The following is a 23,014-nucleotide window of genomic DNA, read 5'->3' as shown; positions in this document are numbered from 1 at the left end:
GCCCAATCTTAGTGAATAATTTGCTAGTGTTTGAGTAAGGATATAAATGACATGCTTATGGGAGGGTACAGGATGGTTAAGACTACAGAAGTTAGAACCAGCTTTCAATTTTGAGTTTACAAACTTGTCGGCTTCAGCTTCCTCATTGAAAATAGGCATAATAATACTTCGTAATTATTATAATAATCCTTAATACTGGTGTGATAAGATACTGTAGGTAAAGCACTTAAATGCATAGGGCCATGTAACACACTCAGTAAATTGTGGTTTTGTTATTTTTGTTTTTCTCATCACATTTGCTGCTACACATGACTGGCAAGAATAGGTGATATATGCATGTATTGCATAAGAATGACAGAATAGGCCAGGCGCAGTGCTGCATGCCTGTAATCCCAGCACTTTGGGAGGCCGAGGCGGGTGGATCACCTGAGGTCAGTAGTTCGCGACCAGCCTGACTAACGTGGTGAAACCCCGTCTGTACTAAATACAAAAAAAAATAGCCAGGCGTGATGGTGCATGCCTGTAATCCGAGCTACTTGAGAGACTGAGACAGGATAATCGCTTGTACCTGGGAGATGGAGGTTGCAGTGAGACGAGATCACGCCATTGCACTCCAGCCTGGGCAACAAGAGTGAGACTCCGTCTCAAAAAAAATAAAAAAATAAAAAAAGGATAGGCCTTTCATTTCCCTTTAACTGAAGCAAAGGATCAAAATTTGGGATAATTTAACATCGCTTGATAAAAAGAAGATCTAAAAGTCTCCCAAAAAGAGCTTACCAGAAGTCAAAAATGAGATTATAGGCCATGTGTATTAGTCAGCGTTCTCTAGAGGCCAGAACTAATAGGATAGATGTATATATACAGGGGAGTTTATTAAAGAGTATTGACTCTCATGATCACAAGGTAGAGTCCCACAATAAACTGTCTGCAAGCTGAGGAGCAAGGAAGATAATCCAAGCCCCAAAATCTTAAAAGTAGGGAAGCCGACAGTGCAGCCTTCAGTCTGTAGTTGAAGGTCCAAGAGCCCTAGGATGAAGAACTTGGAGTCCGATATTCAAGGGCAGGAAGCATCCAGCACAGGAGAAAGATATAGTCTGGAAGACTAAGCCAGTCTAGTCTTTCCACGTTCTTCTGCCTGCTTTTATCCTGGCAGTGCTGGCAGCTGATTAGATGGTGCCCACCCACATTAAGGGTGGGTCTGCCTTTCCCAGTCCACTGACTCAAATGTTAATCTCCTTTGGCAACACCCTCACAGACACACCCAGGAACAATACTTTGCATCCTTCAATCCAATCAAGTTGACACTCAATATTAACCATCACACCATGCAATCCAAAGCTTTCCCAGGCTGCATCCCAGCAGGATTTCCTACAGAATGTGGATGATAATGGTCATTCTGTATTCCTCACTTGTCAGCCACATTTGAATGGTGGAGTATCATTCGGGGTGCCTTGTTGTCAAAGAGAAATTGACAATTTGTCTGACTTTAGAAAAGAGTCATCAAGATTATGGAGAGCCTGGAAATGTTGACATAAGAGGAATAGAGAATCATGTCACCTAAAGAAAGGAAGGCTTGGCAGGTACATGATTGCTATGTTCAGAACCATTGAAGGCCTTTACATAGAAGAGATACCTTATTTGTGACCTTTCAGCATGCCGATAGTGAGTTCAGATAGACATAGAGCATTTAATAATAGGGATTAGAAGAAAACCAACATTAAAAGAATTATTTAAGAGTCTCTCTTTAGTTGCTCTTATAATTCCTAAAGTGAAGTCTGAATAGCAATTTGTGGAAAAAAAATCTATCAAAATACTTTTACACTAGCTTTAACTGCTCCAATTTGTCAGTGTCAGCTTGCATCTGTGTACGTACATCTGCTCTCAAAATTGAAAGAAACACATTGTATTCAGCTCAAAGCAGCATGTAGGTCACTACTTCCATCCCTTCCTAAGAATTACTATTGTGGGCTGCCTGGTACAATTTAAATTGTCATTACATCTTTCTTAGCGATAAAGTTCTTTCTTTTCTTACTGGTTCATAAACTGATACTGTTGTCAACAGTCTTTCAGCAATCTCTAACTGCTTATGAAATTGTTTTTCTAGATGTCTTAATCTTGGCAATACAATCAATTCTCAACAATATTATATTGAGTTTTAATTCTATTACTGTTTTTCACCAACTAATAGAAGTATCATTTTTCTATTTTCAGCCATGGCCGTAATCATCCCTGAAGTACTACTATATTATTTAGCATCCTTAAAACTGGCATTGAATTATCAACCAAGTGCCTCCTCAGGGTGGGGGAAATGATGGTTTGTTTTTATTATGTTGGTCCCCAAATGTTGGTAGCAAAATTACTGAGAAATGAAATAGAAAAGATTAAGTTCTCCTGTTAAAGAGAGATTCCTACTTCTGGGTATACACCTGAAAGAATTGAAAGCAGGGACTGAGGCCGGGCATGGTGGCTCATGCCTGTAATCCTAGCACTTTGGGAGCCTAAGGCTGGCAGATCACAAGGTCAGGAGTTTGAGACCAGCCTAGCTAACATGGTGAAACCCCGTCTCTACTAAAAATACAAAAATTAGCCCTGCGTGGTGGCATATGCCTATATTCCCAGCTACTCAGGAGGCTGAAGCAGAAGAATAGCTTGAACCTGGGAGACAGAAGTTGCAGTGAGCCTAGATCATACCACTGCACTCCAGCCTGGACAACAGAGTGAGACTCCGTCTTAAAAAAAAAAAAAAAAAGAAAGAAAAGAAAGCAGGGACTGAAACAGATACACTCATACTCATCACAGCATTATTCACAATAACCAAAATGTAGAAGCAACCCAAGTGTTCATCTATGGCTGAATGGATAAACCAAATCACATTCAATAGAGTATGATTCAGCCTTGAAGGAAGGAAATCCTGTCACATGCAACAATGTGATGGACCTTGAAGACATTATGCCAGGAGAAATATAAGACAGTCACAAAAAGACAAATTTTGTATGATTCCACTTATATGAGGTGCCTACAATGACCAAATTCATAGATACAGAAAGTAGAATGTTGGTTGCCAGAGGCTGTGGGAGGGAGGAAAATGGGGAGTTAGTGTCTAATGGGTACAGAGTTTCAGTTTGGGATAAGAAAAAACTTTTGGAGATGGACAGTGGCAGTGATTGCACAAAAATGTGACTATCCTTAATGCCACTGAACTGCACCCTTAAAATGGTGAATTCAGTGGACTTTATATTATGTGTATTTTGCCACCATGAAGGGGGAGCACGAGAAAGACAGAGAGACAGACAGATGTTTATTATGCAGTAAATTCACACAGTTCCATAAGGTGGATATTGTTAGCTCTGTTTTAAAGAGGAAGCTGTGGCTTGCACAGTACCACGGACCCAGCAAAACTCAGACTGATGAACCAATGTTCAACGAATTGAAGAGCCAAATCCACCAGAACAAACTTCCCGCTGTAAAACTATTTATACTAAAGGGAACCACCCCCCACAGAAAATCACATTTTTCTCTGGATTGTTGTAATTGATTTGGTGATCAATTTGGTCCTACGCAAATGGAAATTAAGTGAAGGTAATTGCAGGAGTTATTTTGAGGCAATGCATAAGTATTATTTTTATAAAACTGGCAGCCCTGGACCAGAAGGAGGAGGTTCCCCACTTAGCTTTAGTTGCTGTTCAGTTCTGGACAGTGATTTGCCCACATGTGTATGCACCGCGTTCTCACACAGACCTCCTGCAATCATGAAAGCAGGCTGTAGCCCAAAACTCCTGCCTGGCATGCTTTGGAAACAATTCTTTCTGTACTGCCTGCTGTATCCCCAGCCAGCTGGCAATAAAACTCTGTAGGCACATTGAAGTATTAAGATAGATTATTTCCTTACTGCTCCCAAAAAAAGAAACTAATTCCCCTGGGCCTGACTGTACTCTAGATATCAGGTAAAAGGTGTCGCCACTTGCCTCCTGTCACCCAGGAGCAGAGCTCGGCAGGTCTGTCCTCTCAACTGCTTCTTCTTGGATTGGCCCTGTGCCGCCCCTCCTGTCTTCCTTCCACAGTTCCCTGATTTTCTCCAGGCCCTCATCACAGTCCCACTGGGCTTCTTGTCACAATGTCTTGGCCAGGCTTCACACCCTACCACCCCTGCCCCCCACACACTTACATAACAAACATATAAGGAGGCCTAATACGTGTCAGACACTGTGCTGACATTGGGGATTACAATGATGTATTCCCATGATGCCAGCTGTGGTCACTGCCCTCGGGAAGCCCACGTTTTGATGAAGAAACTGACCAGCAGAGCATTACACCACACTTCAATAGGCCTCTGACCAGAAAAGGCTTAGCTTTGGATACACCGGCATCCTGAGTGTCTGGCATCCCGGCTGCTGCCTGTACCTTTGCCTCCAGGCTTTTGCCCTTGCAGCTCCCTGGATCTGGAATGACTATGTCTGGCTCACTTTTACTTGGTGACAGTCTTACCACTCAGGGTCTAACTCAAAGCCACTTTCTGCCTGAAGCTCTCCCTAATGCCTGCACTCCAAATTAGTCTCTTCTTTTTCTACCCTCTTATGGTTGCTTGCTTGCACATCTGTTATAAGCTTAACATGAATTACACTGAAGTTAGTTCTGCATGTTCATCTTAACCTGGAGATGTGAAATTCTCAAGGGCAGGAATCACATGTCCTCCGTAACATCCAGCATAAGCGTCGTGCATAGTCGGCGTTCATTCTGTATTGCTTTAAATCTAATGTTGCATAGCCTTGATAATTGAGGAAAGAACATTTAAGTTCCAAGTGCCACAAGAGTCTAAATATGATGGATAAACATATTTGACATGCTGAAAGAATTACATTTTACTTTGATAATTTCTACGTCTGATGAATTATTATGGAAAGGACAACACCTTCATTTTGGATAAAGCCAACGTGATAACTAAAATGGGTTATCCCAGCTTCTAGCATGTGGCTTTGCACATAGTGAGCCTGTGGTTTTCGAACAGTTTCTCCAGTTGAACATTCAGAAATCCCCAACCAAATCAGGTTGTTTTTTGTTTTTTGTTTTGGCAGAGCAATATAGATGGAGCAAATAATAAGTTGCAGCATCAACCGAATCCCCAAGATTATTCTCTCAACTCCCTTTCACCCTACCCTGAACCCTGAGCTTCTAGGAGATACCAAAGTCTACAGCTCTCCACAATAGCAATGTCTCCCAGAAATAATGATGACATTTATGCCCCATGTCAAACCTTTATGGAGGAAGAACAAGAATATAGAAGGGGTCTATAGGAGTTTGTTCCTCTAATTTGTATCTTAAACTTTAGAAGTTGTCCCTGTGTATAAACTGAGATCTTCAGATGGGGCACATTGGTTGTTGAAATGAATCCCTTTATGAAGTTACACTCCTAAGAAACAGAAGGAAAATTGATGTTTAAGGAAAACGTGTTGTTGCAAAACTGTAAAATTTGAAAAGGGACTCTGGCTGGCAATGCAAGTATCTGGCACAAAGGAAGGAAAAGTCAGGCATCTGCAGTCCTACTATGCATGATGCTTATGCTGGAGGAGTCATATGCCTGACTAATCCGACTATGCATGACGCTTATGCTGGATGTTATGGAGGACGTGTGATTCATGCCCTTGAGAATTTCACATTTCCAGGTTAAGAAGGACATGCAGAACTGACTTCAGTATAATCCATGTTAAGCTTATAATAGATGTGCAAGAAAGCAACCATAAGAGGGTAGAAAAAGAAGAGACTCATTTGGAGTGCAGGCATTAGGGAGCGCTTCACACAGAAAGTGGCTTTGAGTTAGACCCTGAGTCTGTAAATAAAAATAGTCTATAAATAATTTTGGCCAGTAATGATCAATATCATCAAGAGATTTACTGTAAACGGAAGCTCCCATTATTATAGCTTCATAGAAATTTTGAGCTCTCTCATTTTACAGATTAGAAAACGGAATCCCAAGAGTTTAAAGTCATTTTTTCAGTCTTTCAAATAGTTAATGGCAAAGCCAAGACTTACTGTCCAGTGTCCAGATTTCATTGGTCAGGTTAGAATACATTGTGTATTGTGTAAAATTTTTGTTCCTGTTTCTTGACTGTTTGTACTGGCTAGAAACTCCAATAATGATGCTGAAATGAAGTGACAAGAACAGTTATCCTCGCCTTGCTCTCAGTCTTTTTTTTTTTTTTCTTGAGATAGAGTCTCGCTCTGTCACCCAGGCTGGAGTGCAATCTTGGCTCACTGCAACCTCCGCCGCCCTGGTTCAAGCAATTCTCTGCCTCAGCCTTCTGAGTAGCTAGGATTACAGGCACCCACCACCAGACCTGGCAAATTTTTTTGTATTTTTAGTAGAGACGGGGTTTCACCATCTTGACCAGGCTGGTCTTGAATTTCTGACCTCATGATCCACCCACCTTGGCCTCCCAAAGTGCTGGGATTACAGGCAAGAGCCACTGTGCCCACCCTCTCTCAGTCTTATAGAAAAAGCCTTCAGTCTTCCACCATTAAGTGTGATATTCCCTGCTGGTCTTTAATAGATGCCCTTTGTGAGATTAAAAAAGTTTTCTGCTATTTGAAGTTTATTCAGTCTTTATTGTTAATAGCTGTTGGATTTAATCAAATGCATTATCTACTATGTGAGATGATCTTGTGGGTTTAGTCCTTTGTTTCATTAATATGGTGTTTTATATTAATTGATTTTCAGATACTAAACCAACCTTGCATTCCTGAAGTATGTCAGACTTGGTCATCATGTGTAATCCTTTTTGTATTTTGTGGGATTCCATTTGCTATTGTTTTGTTGGGAATTTTTGGGTATATATTAATGAGGGCTATTAGTAGGTAGTTTCCTTTCCTTGCACTATTTATTTATTTGAGATGGAGTCTTGCTCTATCACCCAAGCTGGAGTGCAATGGCACGGTCTTGGCTCACTGCAATGTCTGCCTCCCAGGTTCAAGCGATTCTCCTGCCTCAAGCCTCCTGAGTAGCTGGGACTACAGGCACATGCCACCACACCAGGCTAATTTTTGTATTTTTAGTAGAGATGGGATTTTGCCATTTTGGCCAGGCTGGTCTTGAACTCATGACCTCATGATCTGCCTGCCTCGGCCTCCCAAAGTGCTAGGATTACAGGCGTGAGCCACCATGTCCAGCCTCCTTGCAGTATCTTTGGCTTTGATCTCAGGGTGATATTACTCTCGTGGATTGAGTTTGGAAATATTTATTCTCCCTCTATTTTCTGGAAGGGTTGGTGGACTATTGATATTACCCCTTTAAATGTTTGTCATAATCCACCAGTGAAAGGATCTGAGCCTGAACTATTATTTATGGAAAGATTTTTATTTAAAAATTAAATTTATTTACCTGTTGGAGATCTATTCAGATTTTTTATTTCTTCTTGAGGCAGTTTTGGTAATTTGGGGGTTTTTTTAGAATTTTTTTCTATTTCGTCTCAGTTGCTGACTTCGGTATTCTCTTTTAATCTTTTTACTTTCTGACGTCAGTCATAATGTTTCCTCTCCTTTTTTCTAATTTTGATCATTTGTTTCTCTGTTTTCTTGTTAAATCTTGCTAAAGTATTGATTTTTTTAAAGAGCCTACTTTTGTTCAAAAACAACTAATTTGTTTTTCTTTTGTTTTCCATTTCATTTATTTCCACTATAATACCTATTATATGCTTCAGTCTGCTTGCACTGGATTTAAATTGCTCTTTTTCAAGACTATTAAGGTGAAAGTTTAGATTATTAATTTGAGATAATTTCTTTTTTCTAACATAGATATTTAAAGTTATTAATTTTCCTGTAACTACTCTTTTAACTGCATCTTGTAAGTTTTCATATGTTGGGTTTCTATTGTTATTTAGTTCAAAACACTTTGTAATTTCCCTTGCAACTTTTTCTTTGACCTACGGTTTTTAAAAATGTGTGGTGTAGGCTGGGCGCAGTGGCTCACGCCTGTAATCCCAGCACTTTGGGAGGCCAAGGTGGGCAGATCATGAGGTCAGGAGATAGAGACCATCCTGGCTAACACAGTGAAACCCCGTCTCTACTAAAAATACAAAAAATTAGCCAGGCGAGGTGGCGGGCACCTGTAGTCCCAGCTACTCGGGAGGCTGAGGCAGGAGAATGGCGTGAACCCAGGAGGTGAAGCTTGCAGTGAGCCGAGATTGTGCCACTGCACTCCAGCCTGGGTGACAGAGCGAGACTCTGTCTAAAAAAAAAAAAAAAAATTTTAGTGTAATTTCTAAATTATTGTGTGGTTCCAAAATTTCCTTTTGTTACTAATTTCCAATTCATTTCTATTGTAATTACTGAACATACTTTGTCTACTTTCAATCTTCTTAAATGTATTCAGACTTGTTTTATGTAGACCTATTATGTGGTCTATTCTAGAGATAGTTCAGTGCACTTGAAAATAGTATGTATTCTGGTTTTGTTTGGTGGAGTGTTCTATAGAAATCTGTTAGTTCTGTTTGGTTGATCGTGTTGCCGAGGCCTTCGGTTTCCTTGTTGATTTTGTCTAATTGTGTTATCCTTGCTGAGAGTCAAGTATCGAAGTGTCTAACTACTATTGTTGAATTACTCATTTATACCTTCAATTCTGTCAGTTTGTGCTTCATGTATTTTGGGACTCTATTGTTAGGTGCATATGTTTATAATTGTAACATTTTTCCTGATGTACTAAGACTTTTGCTGTTATAAGATGCCGCTTGTGTCTTTATTAACTTTGTTTTTTGTCCTAAAGTATATTTGGTCTGAAATTAGTGTAGCCTCTCCAGTTCTTTTTGGGGTTTTGTTTTTGTTTTTTTTTTGTTGTTGTTGTTGTTGTTTGTTTGTTTTGCATGCTATATTTTTGCAAGCCTTTTACTTTCAACCTATTTGTGTCTTTGAATTGAAAGTCTCTGACAGACTGCATAGAGTTGGATTCTGTTTTTTATCTAGTCTGACAATCTCTGCCTTTTGATTGGGAAGTTTAATCCATTTGCATGTAATATTTCTATGGTAGGATTTAGATTTGCCATTTTGTTATTTGTTTTCTATATGTCTGTGTCTCTTTGTTGCCTCTGTTCCTCCATTATTGCTTTCTTTTGTGTTATATGTATTTTTTCTAGTGAAAAAATCCTTTGGTTTTCTTTACTAAATATTTTAAAATTATTTTCATAATGGTTACTCCAGAGATTACAATATGTATCTTATCTTAATCTAGTTCAAATCAATATTATTATAGTAGTATGATATGAACTACAATGAATTATAGCAGTTATAATTTAATACTGCATCTTTACATTTGCCTACGTTTCTCTCCACTGCAAATGGTGCCATGCATGGTCTATAAATTTTCATGTGCATGTGTTTTAATAAACTTTAATTTTTTATAATACATATATATATATGTTTTGTTTCTTTTTTGAGATGGAGTCTTTCTCTGTCACCAGGCTGGAATGCAGAGGCACGATCTTGGCTCACTGCAACCTCCGCCCCCCGGGTTCAAGCAATTCTCCTGCCTCAGCCTCCCAAGTAGCTGGGACTATAGGCACACACTGCCACGCCCGGCTAATTTTTTTTTTTTTAGTAGAGACAGGTTTCACCATGTTGCCCAGGCTGGTCTCAAACTCCTGAGCTCAGGCAATCCGCCTGCCTCAGCCTCCCAGAGTGCTAGGATTACAGGTGTGAGCCACCCCCCACCCCTCTTTTATAATATAGTTGTACATATTTTATGGTAGTAAGTTATAAAATAAACTAGCGTCTACATATACTTTATGCATTCGTTATATACCTAATTCTTTTTTAATTTTTAAAATATTTCTAGGCCACAGTTTGTCTGCAACTTTTTTCAAATTGTTGCAAATCTTCAAAAAAAAAAATTCCAATACATTTATTGAAGAAAACCAGTGCTCAAGTGGACCCATACAGTTCAAACCTGTGTTGTTCAAGGGTCAACTGTATTCAGTATTATAAGAAGTAATCTAGAGATTATTTAAAATAGGAGGCTGAGTACGGTGGCTCATGCCTGTAATTTCAGCACTTTGGGAGGCAGAAGCAGGCAGATTGCTTGGACCCGAGAGTTCAAGACTAGCCTGGACAACATGGTGGAACCTCATCTCTACTAAAAATACAAAAAAATTAGCAGGGTATGGTGGCATGTGCCTGTAGTTCCACCTACTCAGGAGGCTGAGATGAGAGAATCGCCTGAGCCTGGGAAGTTAAGGCTGCAGTGAGCCGTGATCATGCCACTGCACTCTAGCTTAGATGATGGGAGCGAGGCCCTGTCTCAAAAATAAATAAATAAAATAGATGGGAGGATATGCATAGGTTATTTGCAAATACTATACCATTTACATAAGGGACTTGAGCATCTCCAGGTTTTGGTATTTGCAGGGAGTCCTGGAACCAATCCCCCACAGATTCCCAAGGACAACTGTATTTTTAAGCCTGGCTTCCTTGGGTTCACTGTGAAATCAGCGTAGTTTAGTGATCAGCCAATGGTTGGTCAGAATATGTCCTTAAATACCTTAAGCCAACAAGACTTCCACCTTTGCTAAGGGAAACCGTATGTGAAGGCATACTTCCAAATTTCAGGCAGCTTACAAATCAGCCTTAGCATTTACTTCCTTCTCGTACAGGATCTCAAGGTCAGCCACAGGTGAGCGATGGAGCCCTTTCCTTTCCCAGGTCTTTCCTCGGCATGCACACATCCCTGTAACATGCACAAAGTCTTCTAGATTCTCAGCAATATATCAGAACTTTTCAAGTTCCCTAGGTCGTTCTTTGAAATTTTGAGCCAAGTTCTTTGTTGTGTTCAATAACAGCCTGGGGATAGGGCTTTTCCACAGAACAGAGCTTCCAATCAGATCAAATAGTTCCAATGCCCTGGGATCCGGGCTTTCGAGGGAAGCTGTAAGACCAGTAAAAATATTAACTGTTCACTGGAGATGGTGGTTTCAACAGAGCTCCAAAAGCGTGCATCCCCTCTGTTGGCTGCAAGGCTGTCATCTATTCACAGCTAGCATGCCAGCGCCGGGGAGCAGGGCAATGGGCCTATCCCCAAGTTAAATCTCCAAAGACCCTATTGTTTTCATCTAAAATCAGCAGTTTTTCTTGGATAAATGAGTTTGTTTGTTCTCTGCCTTTGGTTACTTAGTTCAGGAATGGTTGATTTTAATAGTTTTGCCAATATGTTAACCTAATTCCTCTCTGTTATTCCAGAAGTCCCACCCCCCTATGTAAAGTTTCTTGCTCATTTATCTCAAATGTTTTCCTATAAAATTTTTATGTGCTGACGCAAAAACTTTTACATGATTGTTTATTACAGCATTATTCGTAATAGCCAAAAAAATAGAGACAAGCCAACTGTCCATCAACTGATGAATGGACAGATTTTGGCATATATTCATACGATGCAATATTATTCAGCTATACAAAGGAATGAAGTACTGATAAATGCTACAACGTGGATGAACCTTGAAAACATCATGCTAGGGCTGGGTGCAGTGGCTTGCACCTACATGTAGTCCCAACTACACGGGAGCTGAGGCAGGAGGATTGTTTAAGCCCAGGAGTTGGAAGCTGCAGTGAGCTGTGATCATGCCACTGCACTCCAGCCTGGGCAGCAGAGTGACAACCCATCTCAAAAAAGAAAGAGAGAGAGAGAGGGGGGTGGGGGGGAGAGGGAGAGAGAGAGAGAGAGAGTGGAGAGGGGAGAGAGAGAGAGAGAGTGGAGAGTGGAGAGAGAGAAAGAGAGAGAAGAAAGAAAGAGAGAGAGAAGGAAGGGAGGGAGGGAGGGAGGGAGGGAAGAAAATATCATGCTAAGTTAAAGAAGACAGATACCAAAGGCCACGGATTGTATGATTACGTGTACATGAAGTGTACAGAACAGGCAAAGGCATAGAGATAAGGGGTAGATGAGGTATTTGGGCTAGGGAAGAATGGAGAGTGACTATAATGGGCATAAGATTGGAGGGGGGATGATGAAAATGTTCTAAAATTCAGTAGTAATTATGATTACATAATTCTATGAATATACTAAAAATCACTGAAGTACACTCTTTAAAAGGGTGACTTTTATGGTACTGTACACAAATTATATCACAATAAAACTTTATGAGCCAGCCGTGGTGGCTCACACCTGTAATCTCAACCCTTTGGGAGGCCAAGGCAGGCAGATTACTTGAAGTCAGGAGTTTGAGACCAGCCTGGCCAACATGATGAAACCTGTCTCCACTAAAAATACAAAAATTGGCTGGGTGTGGTGGTACATGCTTGTAATCCCAGCTACTTGGGAGGCTGAGGTAGGAGAATCACTTGAACCTGGGCAGCAGAGGTTGCAGTGAGCCGAGATCGCACCACTGCACTCCAGCCTGGGTGACAGAGTAAGACTCCATCTCATTTAAAAAAAAAAAAAAAAAAAGAAGTCCAGGCACAGTGGCTCACACCTGTAATCCCAGCACTTTGGGAGGCCAAGGCAGACAGATCACGAGGTCAGGAGTTTGAGACCAGCCTGGCCAATATGGTGAAACCCTGTCTCTACTAAAAATACAAAAATTATCCAGGCGTGGTGGCACACACCTGTAGTCCCAGCTACTCAAGAGGCTAAGGCAGAAGAATCACTTGAACCCGGGAGGCAGAGGTTGCAGTGACACAAGATCGTGCCACCGCACTCCAGCCTGGGCGACAGAGTGAGACTCCGTCTCAAAAAAAAAATTTTTGCCAGGGCACAGGAGGATCACTTGGGACCAGGAGTTTGAGACCAGCCGGGGCAACATAACAATACCCTGTCTCTACAAAAAAAAATTTTAATTAGCCAGGTGTAGTGACACACACCTGCGGCCCCAGCTACTCGGGAGACTGAAATGGGAGGATTGCCTGAGCCCAGGAGTTCGAGGCCTCAGTGAGCTGTGATTGCACCATTGCACTCCAGCCTGGGCAACAGAGTGAGACCCTGACTCAAAAAGAAAAAAGAAAGAAAAAGAAAAATTTTTTACAGCAAACTATTTTAGGTCTAGAATAATGATCAACTGAGTTACCCTCCTCATTTATTTATTTACTCATTCATTTCATGAGATGATTTAAAGACAGTGCCTGGCATAAAGAAAGCACTCAAGTGTTAGGGGTTATTAGTGGTAATTAAAGTAAGACATTTAAGTGCCAGTGTACCACTGTGTAACAAAAATGAATGAGATGTTGATTCTGCTTCTAAGAGCTCAAAAATCTGAAGAGTACACAAACATGTAACCAAATATTAATAATTACAACAATGGGAAAAGTGTGTAACAGAGAAATAAAAGCCACTATAGGGGTACGGATGGAGGACTTTAGTCTAGGAAGAACAAAGGAGGCCTTCTGAAGGGAAATGACCTAAATAGAGGTTCTAACACCCAGTGACCTGATGAAATGAATTGAAGAGTTTGGTGGGTGGAAAGCGGAGGAAGGAGAGCATCCCAAGCCATAGAAACAGCATGTGCAAAGATGAAGCTTGTGAGGGCATACATGATCACGTGGGGAAATAGCAAACGAGGAGATGGAAAATCGGGTAAACAGTTTAGAGTTTTTCCTGTGGTTAAGAGGATTCACCCAAGGAGCCTACATAAGAGAGTGTCGAAGTAACTAGCAGGACAAGAGAGATACATTCAAGGGTACAGGACTCGTGATAGGAGCATGGTTAGGAGGATCAAGGTGAAGCCTGGACTGAGGAAGCAGTAGAGCAAGAAGTGCTGAAGGAGAGAGAGGCAAGAACTGAATATGGAACTACCATTCGACCCAGCAATCCTACTACCAGATAGATATCCAAAGGAAAATAAATCCTTCTACCAAAAGGACACATGCACATGTATGTTTATTGCAGCACTGTTCACAATAGCAAAGACATGGAATCAATCTAGGTGGCCATCAGCAGTGGACTGGATAAAGAAATATGGTGCATACACACCATGGAATACTACACAGCCATAACAAACAATGAAATCATGCCCTTCACAGCAACATGGATGCAGCTGGAAGCCATTATCTGAAGCAAATTAACACAGGAACCAAAAACCAAATGCCACATGTTCTCACTTATAAATGGGAGCTAAACAGTGGGTACACGCAGACATAAAGATGGGTACATGCAGACATAAAGATGGCAACAACAGATTCTAGGGACTATTAGAGAGGGGATAGAGGGAGGGGGACAAGGGTCAAAAGACTAACTGTTGGGTACTGTGCTCACTACCTGAGTGATGAGATCAATCGTACCCCAAAACCTCAGTATCACACACAGTATATTCATGTAGTAAACCTGCACATGTAACCCCAAATCCAAAAAGTTGGAAATAAGGAAAGAGAGAGAAGAAACTGTATTTAAATGTATACAGGAAGTAGAAACAAGAAAATATGATGATCAGCTGGATTTGGACAGTTAAGAAAAAGAGACAGGATGAATTTCTGGATTTCTAGTTTGGTTGACTGGGTAGATTTCAGTGCCATTCATCTCAGTGTGGATTAAAAAAATAAGAAAATTTGAGGAGAAAGGTATGTGTTCATTTGGGGTTCATAATTTTTTGGTACTTGTGGAACATCTGGATAGAAATGTACAGTAGTTACTTAAAACTTCAGTTTTGAAGTTCAGGAGATCTCTAGACTACAAATAGATTTGGGAGTGATTAGCATAAAGTTGGTAATAGAAGCCATTGAGGAGATGAGATTGTCCATAAACAGAATGTACAGTAAAAACAGAATATAAACAATTATAAAGTATTAGGGAATAAAAGCATGTAAGGGCAAGTTAGAGGAAGAGGAACCCAAAAGGGAATCCAGGCTGGAATCTCCAAGAAATAGAAGGAGATGTTGGCCAGGTGCGGTGGCTCACCCCTGTAATCCCAGCAATTTGGGAGGCCAAGGCAGGCAGTTCACTTGAGGTCATGAGTTCAAGACCAGCCTGACCAAAATGGTGAAACCCCCTCTCTACTAGAAATACAAAAAATTAGCTGGGTATGGTGGCACCCGCCTGTAATCCTAGCTACTTGGGAAGCTGAGGCAGGAGAATCACTTTAACCCAGGAAGCAGAGGTTGCAGTGAGCTGAGATTGCACCACTGCACTCCAGCCTGGGCAACAGAGTGAGACTCTGTCAAAAAAAAAAAAAAAGAAGGAGGAGGAAGAGGAGGAGAAGGAGAAGGAGAAGACAGAATAGGAATGTGGAAGTTAAAAGGCCAAGTTTCCATTGGAATTACCTTCAACACTATGTGATCTCCCAAAGTCATGGTTTATTTATCTGTAAGGTAGTATTAACGGTAGCCAGGCATTGGAAAATGGTAACAAATGTCAGGTATTATTATAAAGTAGAAATAAGAGGCAACTACAAAAGTAAACAACTTTAATGAAAGTTACACTTCTATACTGTTTATAAAACCGTTATAGGTAAGGTTACTGAAAAGAAAGACTTCGTTTTACCAAAGCAGATTGACTAGGAAAATGCCCTGTGTTTAATTCCCTGAAACTAGTTCAACAGAGAACTGTCACCTACTAAGTACCATTTTCCACACCAAAGCCCAAGGGATCAAAGTCTCTCAGTTTAAGCCATTAATGTTTATGAGTATGATTTGATAAAAGTGTCATGACCAAGGCCAAATACTTTCATTTTTGAAATACAATGAAGTTAGATTAACCTCCTGAGGCCATAGAATGTTTCCTCTGGGTCCCGTGGAAGAGTCTTATATTCTGATACTTTTGTAAGTCAGAGAGAAGACAACATGAAAATGAACAAACTTAGGGTGCAGATGGCTCCATAAGATGGTCCATCGCCTCCAAAGTTTCTCCCATTAGACTCCGTGACCTGGAAGCATTTCCTTCTTTGGGGGAAAAAGCATCCCAGCCATCTGAAGTTATTTTCAGTAATATGTTACAAAGTTAGTCATTTTGTCTTTTGACACATTGGTTTAAAACTTTGTGGTCTGATGATTACTGCACATGCTCTTCTTTGCAATGGCAGCCTTCCAGATACAAAGGGTCAAGCTTGTTTGTGTGGTTGGCTCACTGTCACTTAAGAACTTCCCATCATTGGTTGTACTTTAAAGTCATGATAATGAATGGAACCTACCAGCCCAACAAAATCAAAATCTCCCTTTAGTTCTGATAAGCTAGGAAAAGTTAAGCATAAGTAATTTAGGGAGAAGGGTGGAAAAAGAAGAGTGTCATTTAGTTAGACCAACATTGAAAATAATTAATCTAACATGAGAGAGTTAATGTTTCTGAATATGCACACTCTCTTCTGAGCAGATCAATTTTCTTTTGAGGTAAAGATAAAGTCATCGATGCACTATTTTGGTGTTTCTTTAATGAGCGTTTCTGCATCCAGAGCACATGGGCATATAGTTACCTTTATATTGATAGCGGAGGGCTCTATTCTGTAAGTGGACAAGATAAAATAGTTCATTTCCTTATATTTTGTGTTATTAATGTATGTATTGTTTTATCAGGAATGACTCACCAAAGAAGAACTATTCAATTCCTTCTGAATGATGTTTCACTTTGAAATTTGGGAATTGTGCCTTATTTCATAATGAGTGGCGCAGAGTGAATGATTGTTGCAATGATGCCTCATTTCCCCATTCAGCCAGCGACACTCATTTTTCAAAACGCCGGACTTTCACTTCTTCTCTGAATATACACCATTTATGAAACAGCCACTCCAGTCACTGCCCTGATAACATTTGGAATAGCATCATCATTTATGTTGGCAATATCATTGCTCTGGGTCAGGTTGCAAAATAGCCAAAGAAACACATTTGTCATCTAACGCGCAAGTTCTAAGGAGAAGTGAACTTTAGGTTATAAATGCTTCCAGCTACGGCTCTCTTTTTCTAAAAAAAGATCTCAAAAGGAAAATGAATTTTTCAGTTTGTTTGTTGGTTGAAATTTTTGGCATTGGTATTATAAAGCGATGCAGTAGCAATCACCATAATAGCACATAACACATGGAAGATATTACCTTGACCTGGCAAACTATTTTCATGTTTGACCACTACTTGAAGGATCCATAGGGCACATTTCTAGAATAATTTTTTTTCTTTTACTTTTTTATATTAAAAAATACAGACAGGGCCTCACTATGTTGCCCAGGCTGGTCTGGGCTCAAGCGTTCCTTCCACGTAGGCCTCCCAGAGTGCTAGGATTACAGGTGTCAGCCACACTGCACCCAGCCGAGTTTATCTTTTGTAACAGTAAAATGCAATAAGAGATTTACTTTTGATGTTATATTCTAGATCTGTCTTAATTTGGTTTCTCCTTCAGTGCAGCTGCAAAAAGTGGTTGCTTATCACATTCTCAGGGTTTAGTATTATTAAGAATGGTTTTTCACATGAAAAAATGCTCATCATCACTGGCCATCAGAGAAATGCAAATCAAAACCACAATGAGATACCATCTCACACCAGTTAGAATGGCCATCATTAAAAAGTCAGGAAACAACAGGTGCTGGAGAGGATGTGGAGAAATAGGAATACTTTTACACTGTTGGTGGGACTGTAAACTAGTTCAACCATTGTGGAAGTCAGTGTGGGGATTCCTCAGGGATCTCGAACTAGAAATACCATTTGACCCAGCCATCCCGTTACTGGGTATATATCCAAAGGACTATAAATCATGCTGCTATAAAGACACATGCACACGTATGTTTATTGCGGCACTATTCACAATAGTAAAGACTTGGAACCAACCCAAATGTCCAACAAAAATAGACTGGATTAAGAAAATGTGGCACATATACACCATGGAATACTATGCAGCCATAAAAAATGATGAGTTCATGTCCTTTGTAGGGGCATGGATGAAACTGGAAATCATCATTCTCAGTAAACTATCACAAGGACAAAAATCCAAACACCACATGTTCTCACTCATAGGTGGGAATTGAACAATGAGAACACATGGACACAGGAAGGGGAACATCACACTCCGGGGACTGTTATGGGGTAGGGGGAGGGGGGAGGGATAGCATAAGGAGATATACCTAATGCTAAATGACGAGTTAATGGGTGCAGCACACCAACATGGCACATGTATACACATGTAACAAACCTGCACATTGTGCACATGTATCCTAAAACTTAAAGTATAATAATAAAAAAAAAGAATGGTTTTTGGCTGTTATATATAAGTAATTCCATACAAGCTTTAAGAATAGATGCAATTGTATACATTGCTACTAAGAGGACACTTAGAATCTAGGGAATATCTTTACAATTTGAGGACATCGAGTTGGATGTACATGAATGTAATGTGTAAATGTATGTTTTTTAAAATCCACATTTCTCTAATTACTAGTGAGATTGAGCATTTTGTCATATGCTTGGTGATACATAAAGTTACTTTCCTGTGAATTTATATATTTATTTTCTTATGATTCCCTCTTTATAGGGTTTGACCATTTTTTATTGTGTTGGTTGCATTATTTTTTATTCATAAATTTTTTTTTTTTTTTTTTTTTTTTGAGACGGAGTCTCGCTCTGTCGCCCAGGCTGGAGTGCAGTGGCGCAATCTTGGCTCACTGCAAGTTCTGCCTCCCAGGTTCACGCCATTATTCATAATTTAAATATTATGCATGTGAACCCTTTTTGCTGCTTAGTGCTGCAAATATGTTCTTATACTCAATCACTATTTTTCTTAACATTGTTGACAGGATCTTTGGCTGAACAAAAGTTTTAAATTTTTATGTACTTCCATTCATTAACCTTTCTCTTTATGGCGTCTAAGTTTACCACGATGCTTCTAAAGTCTTTCTCTACCATATTCCTTTGCATTTCTTTAGGCCTTTTTATTGCCTTTCATAAGGCTTTATAGGTTTTTTTATTCATAAAACGTTGATAAATTTCTCTTTAAATTGTTTAAGTATGGAAATTGAGATTATAAAATATAATCTATACTGTATTGGAGAACTTTAAGTTTTTAAAATATTATTTTTCATCTATATGCTTAGCAGGAATTCATTTTTCCCCAAGTGGATGCAAAAAAGGTCTAACTCCATTATTAAATACTTGATCTTTTCCTTGCCTATTCCAACTGCCACGTTTGCAATATATTATATTCAAACACATACTTAGTTCTGTTTCTGGAGTCCTTATTTTATTCTACTGATTTATCAGTTCCTTTACTAACACTACCCTTTTTCATCATTGCAGCTATAAAGTATAGCTGAGGCCAGGCATGGTGGCGCACTCCTGTAATCCCAGCACTTGGGGAGGCCAAGGTGGGCAGATCACTTGAGGTCAGGAGTTTGAGACCAGCCTGGCTAACATGGTGAAACCCCTTCTCTACAAAAATACGAAAATTAGCTGGGCTTGGTGGCATGTTCCTGTAATCCCAGCTGCTCTGGAGGCTGAAGCAGGAGAATCGCTTGAACCCAAGAGGCGGAGATTGCAGTGAGCCAAGATCACACCACTGCACTCCAGCCTGGGCAATAAAGCAAGACTCCATCTCAAAAAATTAAATAAAAATAAAATATAAAATATAGCTGAGATCACATAAAGGGCATTCCTCCCCTTGTTTTTTATTTATTTTTATTTTCTGGCTGTTCTTAGAACCTTTAGACCTCCTTACTCATCATCCACATTTAATTTTCATGTGGATTCTCAAATCTATCTCTTCTTCTCTACTACCACTAATACTTAACTGAGCCCTTTTCCCTTGTTTAGATTATAGCAACATTGCAACCACCTTGACTGGACTTCTTTCTCTAGTATTGCCCAGTTTAGTCTACCCTCTAAACTCCTTAAGGAAATCTGATTATTTTGAGGACTCACGTAATTTTTTACAACAGCTTTGTTGAAATATAATACACATAACATATAATTCACCCTTTTCAAGTGTACAGTTTAATGATTTTCATATATTCAGAGTTGTGCAACCAACACTATAATTTTAGAACTGTTTTATCACTGCAAAGAGAAACTCCATACCCTTTAGATATCACTTCCTAATGCCACCGTCTTCCCATGCTTTCCCCACCCAGCTCTAGTCAACCACTCATCTACTTTCTATCTTTAGCGATTTGCCTATTCTGGACATTTTATGTAAGTAGAATCAAGTAACATGTGGTCTTTTGTAATATGAGGCTTCTTTCAGTTAGCATGATGTTCTCAAAGTTCATCTATATTGTAGCATGTATCAATACTTCATTCCTTTTTTTAGCCAAATAGTTCATTTACCACATTTCATCTACTCAGCGTTAGATAGACATTTGGGTTGCTTCCACTTTTTGTCTGTTATGAATAATGCTGCTCTGAACCTCATATAAACTTTCAAATGAGTTTGTTACATTTGAATAAAATTTCTATGGAGATTTATGGGGCAGTGGCTTATGCCTGTAATCCCAACACTTTGGGAGGCCAAGGTGGGTGGATCACTGGAGGTCAGGAGTTTGAGACCAGCTGGGCCAACATGGTGAAACCCCATCTCTACTAAAAATACAAAAATCAGCCAGCCGTGGTGGCATGCGTGTGTCATCCCGGCTACTCAGGAAGCTGAGGCAGGAGAATCACTTGAACCCAGGAGGTGAAGGTTGTAGTGAGCCGAGATCACACCACTGCACTCAGCCTGGGCGACAGAGTGAGACTCTGTCTCAAAAATAGAAAAAAGGTAAAATTTATATGGAGATTTTTGTTGCAATTACATTAAATTTATAGATAAATTTAGGGAAAATTTAAGTTTTTTTACAGTGAAATTGTTGTGGGTGTTTTTTGCATTAATTTAGCACTTACTTATTGCCTTCCATAAATTTTATCATTTTCTTCATAAAATTCTGATGTGTTTCTTTTTTGTAATTTCTGTGTATTTTATGTTTTGCAATTTTAAAGAGAATTTTTTTCATTAAAATTTAATTTGATGTTACATGGAAAACTGTTAATTTATGTATTGTTACCTTGTATCTAGCTACCTTGAGGATTTCCCTTAAAAGTTCTCATGGTGTTTCATTTGATTTTCTCTTAATTTACAGATAATTGATTACATAATCTATAAATACTCAAAACTTACCTCTTTACAATGTTTATATTACTTATTTTTAAAAATTTTCTAATTTCACTGGCTAGGATCATAAATAATAGCAGCTGTGGGGGCATACATATTTTTCCCTATCAACTTTAATTTATTTAATTAGGAACAATGTTACAGCCAAAATTAAAGAAATCTAATAAAGAAAGAAAAATTGCATTAATACCATGTGAAAACAAACTTTAAAAATAACCAACATTGGCCAGGCACAGTGGCTCATGCCTTTAATCCCAACACTTTGGGAGGCCGAGGCAGGCAGGTCACTTGAGGCCAGGAGTTCAAGACCAGCCTGGCCAACATAGCAAAACTCCATCTCTACAAAAAGTACAAAAATTAGCCAGGCATGGTGGTGTGTGCCTGTTGTCTTAGCTATTCAGGGGCTGAGGCATGAGAACTGCTTGAACCCGGGAGGCAGAGGCTGCAGTGAGCCAAGATCACACCACTGCACTCCAGCCTGGAAGACAGAGCGAGACTGTCTCAAAAATTAAAATAAAATAAAATAACTAACATTAAATTGATTATATATGAATAGAAAGACTGAGGAAGAATATACCCCAAACTGCTATGAGTAGTTCTTTTAAGGGTATGGAATTCTACAGACAGGAACAAGGGGAGACAGGGGGACCCACCTTCTACTTTGTGAACATCTGTATAGCTTGGCTATTTGCAATTAGTATTTTCTACTTTTATAATTTTACAATGCATCCTAGAATAAATCCAAAGAGTACAAAGTGTGTAGTGACTTGTCTTTACATATAAAGATTGAGACGTATGCCTTTTTAGTGGCTAAGGTGTAAGTTCTGTTCAAGAAGTTCAATTTCAACTATATTAGAGAGTTAAAGATGGAAGGAAGGAAGGAAGGAAGGAAGGAAGGAAGGAAGGAAGGAAGGAAGGAAGGAAGGAAAGAAGGAAGATAAATTGATAGATAAAAATATAGATATAGGTATATACACACTTACTGTTACCAAACAGTCCAAAAACAAAAAGATGGCCACAGGAAAGAAATAGGTACAAAGAAAAGCTTTACAAATTACACAAGTCAGAATTCCAGGGCAGGATAATTGCTGCTTATTATCTCTTCCTAGGATGGCTAGGAAAATGTGAATGAGGCAATTAGTTCATGGTTGAGGAGAATGTTAATTGCTCTCTAATGTCATCAGATCTTGATGATTTCCTATCAAAAGCTCTGACTTCTGAGACACTGTGGGGGAGTTTAGTAATCATAGAAGGGCATCTATGTCATTACTCCCAGTATTTAGGGTGCTACATAAATAACAATAGTGCCACATCTTATTGCTTTCTTCATTTTGGAATGTGACTAATGCACCTCTTCCATTGTTCCCTTCCAGAATCTCCAATGAACACTCACCCAAACTCCAGATCCGGAGTCATAGTTACCTGAGGGCAGTGAGTGAAGTCTCCATCAACCGGAGCCTGGACAGCCTCGACCCTGCAGGCTTGCTCACATCACCAAAGTTCCGCTCCAGGAATGAGAGCTACATGCGAGCCATGAGCACCATCAGCCAGGTGAGAGCTGTCAGGGCAGCGGTGGTCAGGAGCCATTAGCGGCAGGAAGATTAGTGAGAACTGAGAGGGTGTGAGGTGGGGAAGCAGTCATTCATCCAGTAGACCATTGACGGATCAGACAGAAGGTCCAGTCAAGTGCTGCAAAGAGCGTGCCATGGGTTCAACTGCAGTAAGCCCCCAGTATCAATGGTCTGCCGGGAGGTGGGGCCCTCTGTAGGTGGATAAAGCACAATGAAGAGCGTCCTTGGAAATTCACTTGAGATCAGGAGTTCAAGATCAGCCTGGCCAACATGGTGAAACCCTGTATCTATCAAAAATACAAAAGTAAGCCCGGCATGGTGGCATCCATCTGTGATCCCAGCTACTCTGGAGGCTGAGGCAAGAGAGTCACTTGAAACCGGGAGGCAGAGGTTACAGTGAACCGAGATCATGTCACTGCACTCCAGCCTGGGCGAC

General features: G+C 39.9%; 1 protein-coding gene across 23 annotated transcripts in view; it reads left to right on the top strand.

Moving 5' to 3' along the window:
* Window positions 1-23,014, top strand: part of DLGAP1 (DLG associated protein 1) — a 993,959-nt gene that overhangs the window by 721,179 nt on the left and 249,766 nt on the right. For all 23 annotated transcript variants that reach the window (XM_058438584.1, XM_032152723.2, XM_032152722.2 and 20 more), the window contains one exon: window positions 22,381-22,558. In XM_058438584.1, coding sequence (XP_058294567.1) covers window positions 22,381-22,558 — 178 coding nt within the window. The remainder of the gene's footprint in view (window positions 1-22,380; window positions 22,559-23,014) is intronic.

This window comes from Hylobates moloch, unplaced genomic scaffold, assembly GCF_009828535.3.
Source record: "Hylobates moloch isolate HMO894 unplaced genomic scaffold, HMol_V3 SCAFFOLD_5, whole genome shotgun sequence".
NCBI classification, from domain to species: Eukaryota; Metazoa; Chordata; class Mammalia; order Primates; family Hylobatidae; genus Hylobates; species Hylobates moloch.
The sequence above is the reverse complement of the archived record's forward strand: the minus strand, read 5'-3'. Positions and strand labels throughout refer to the sequence as shown.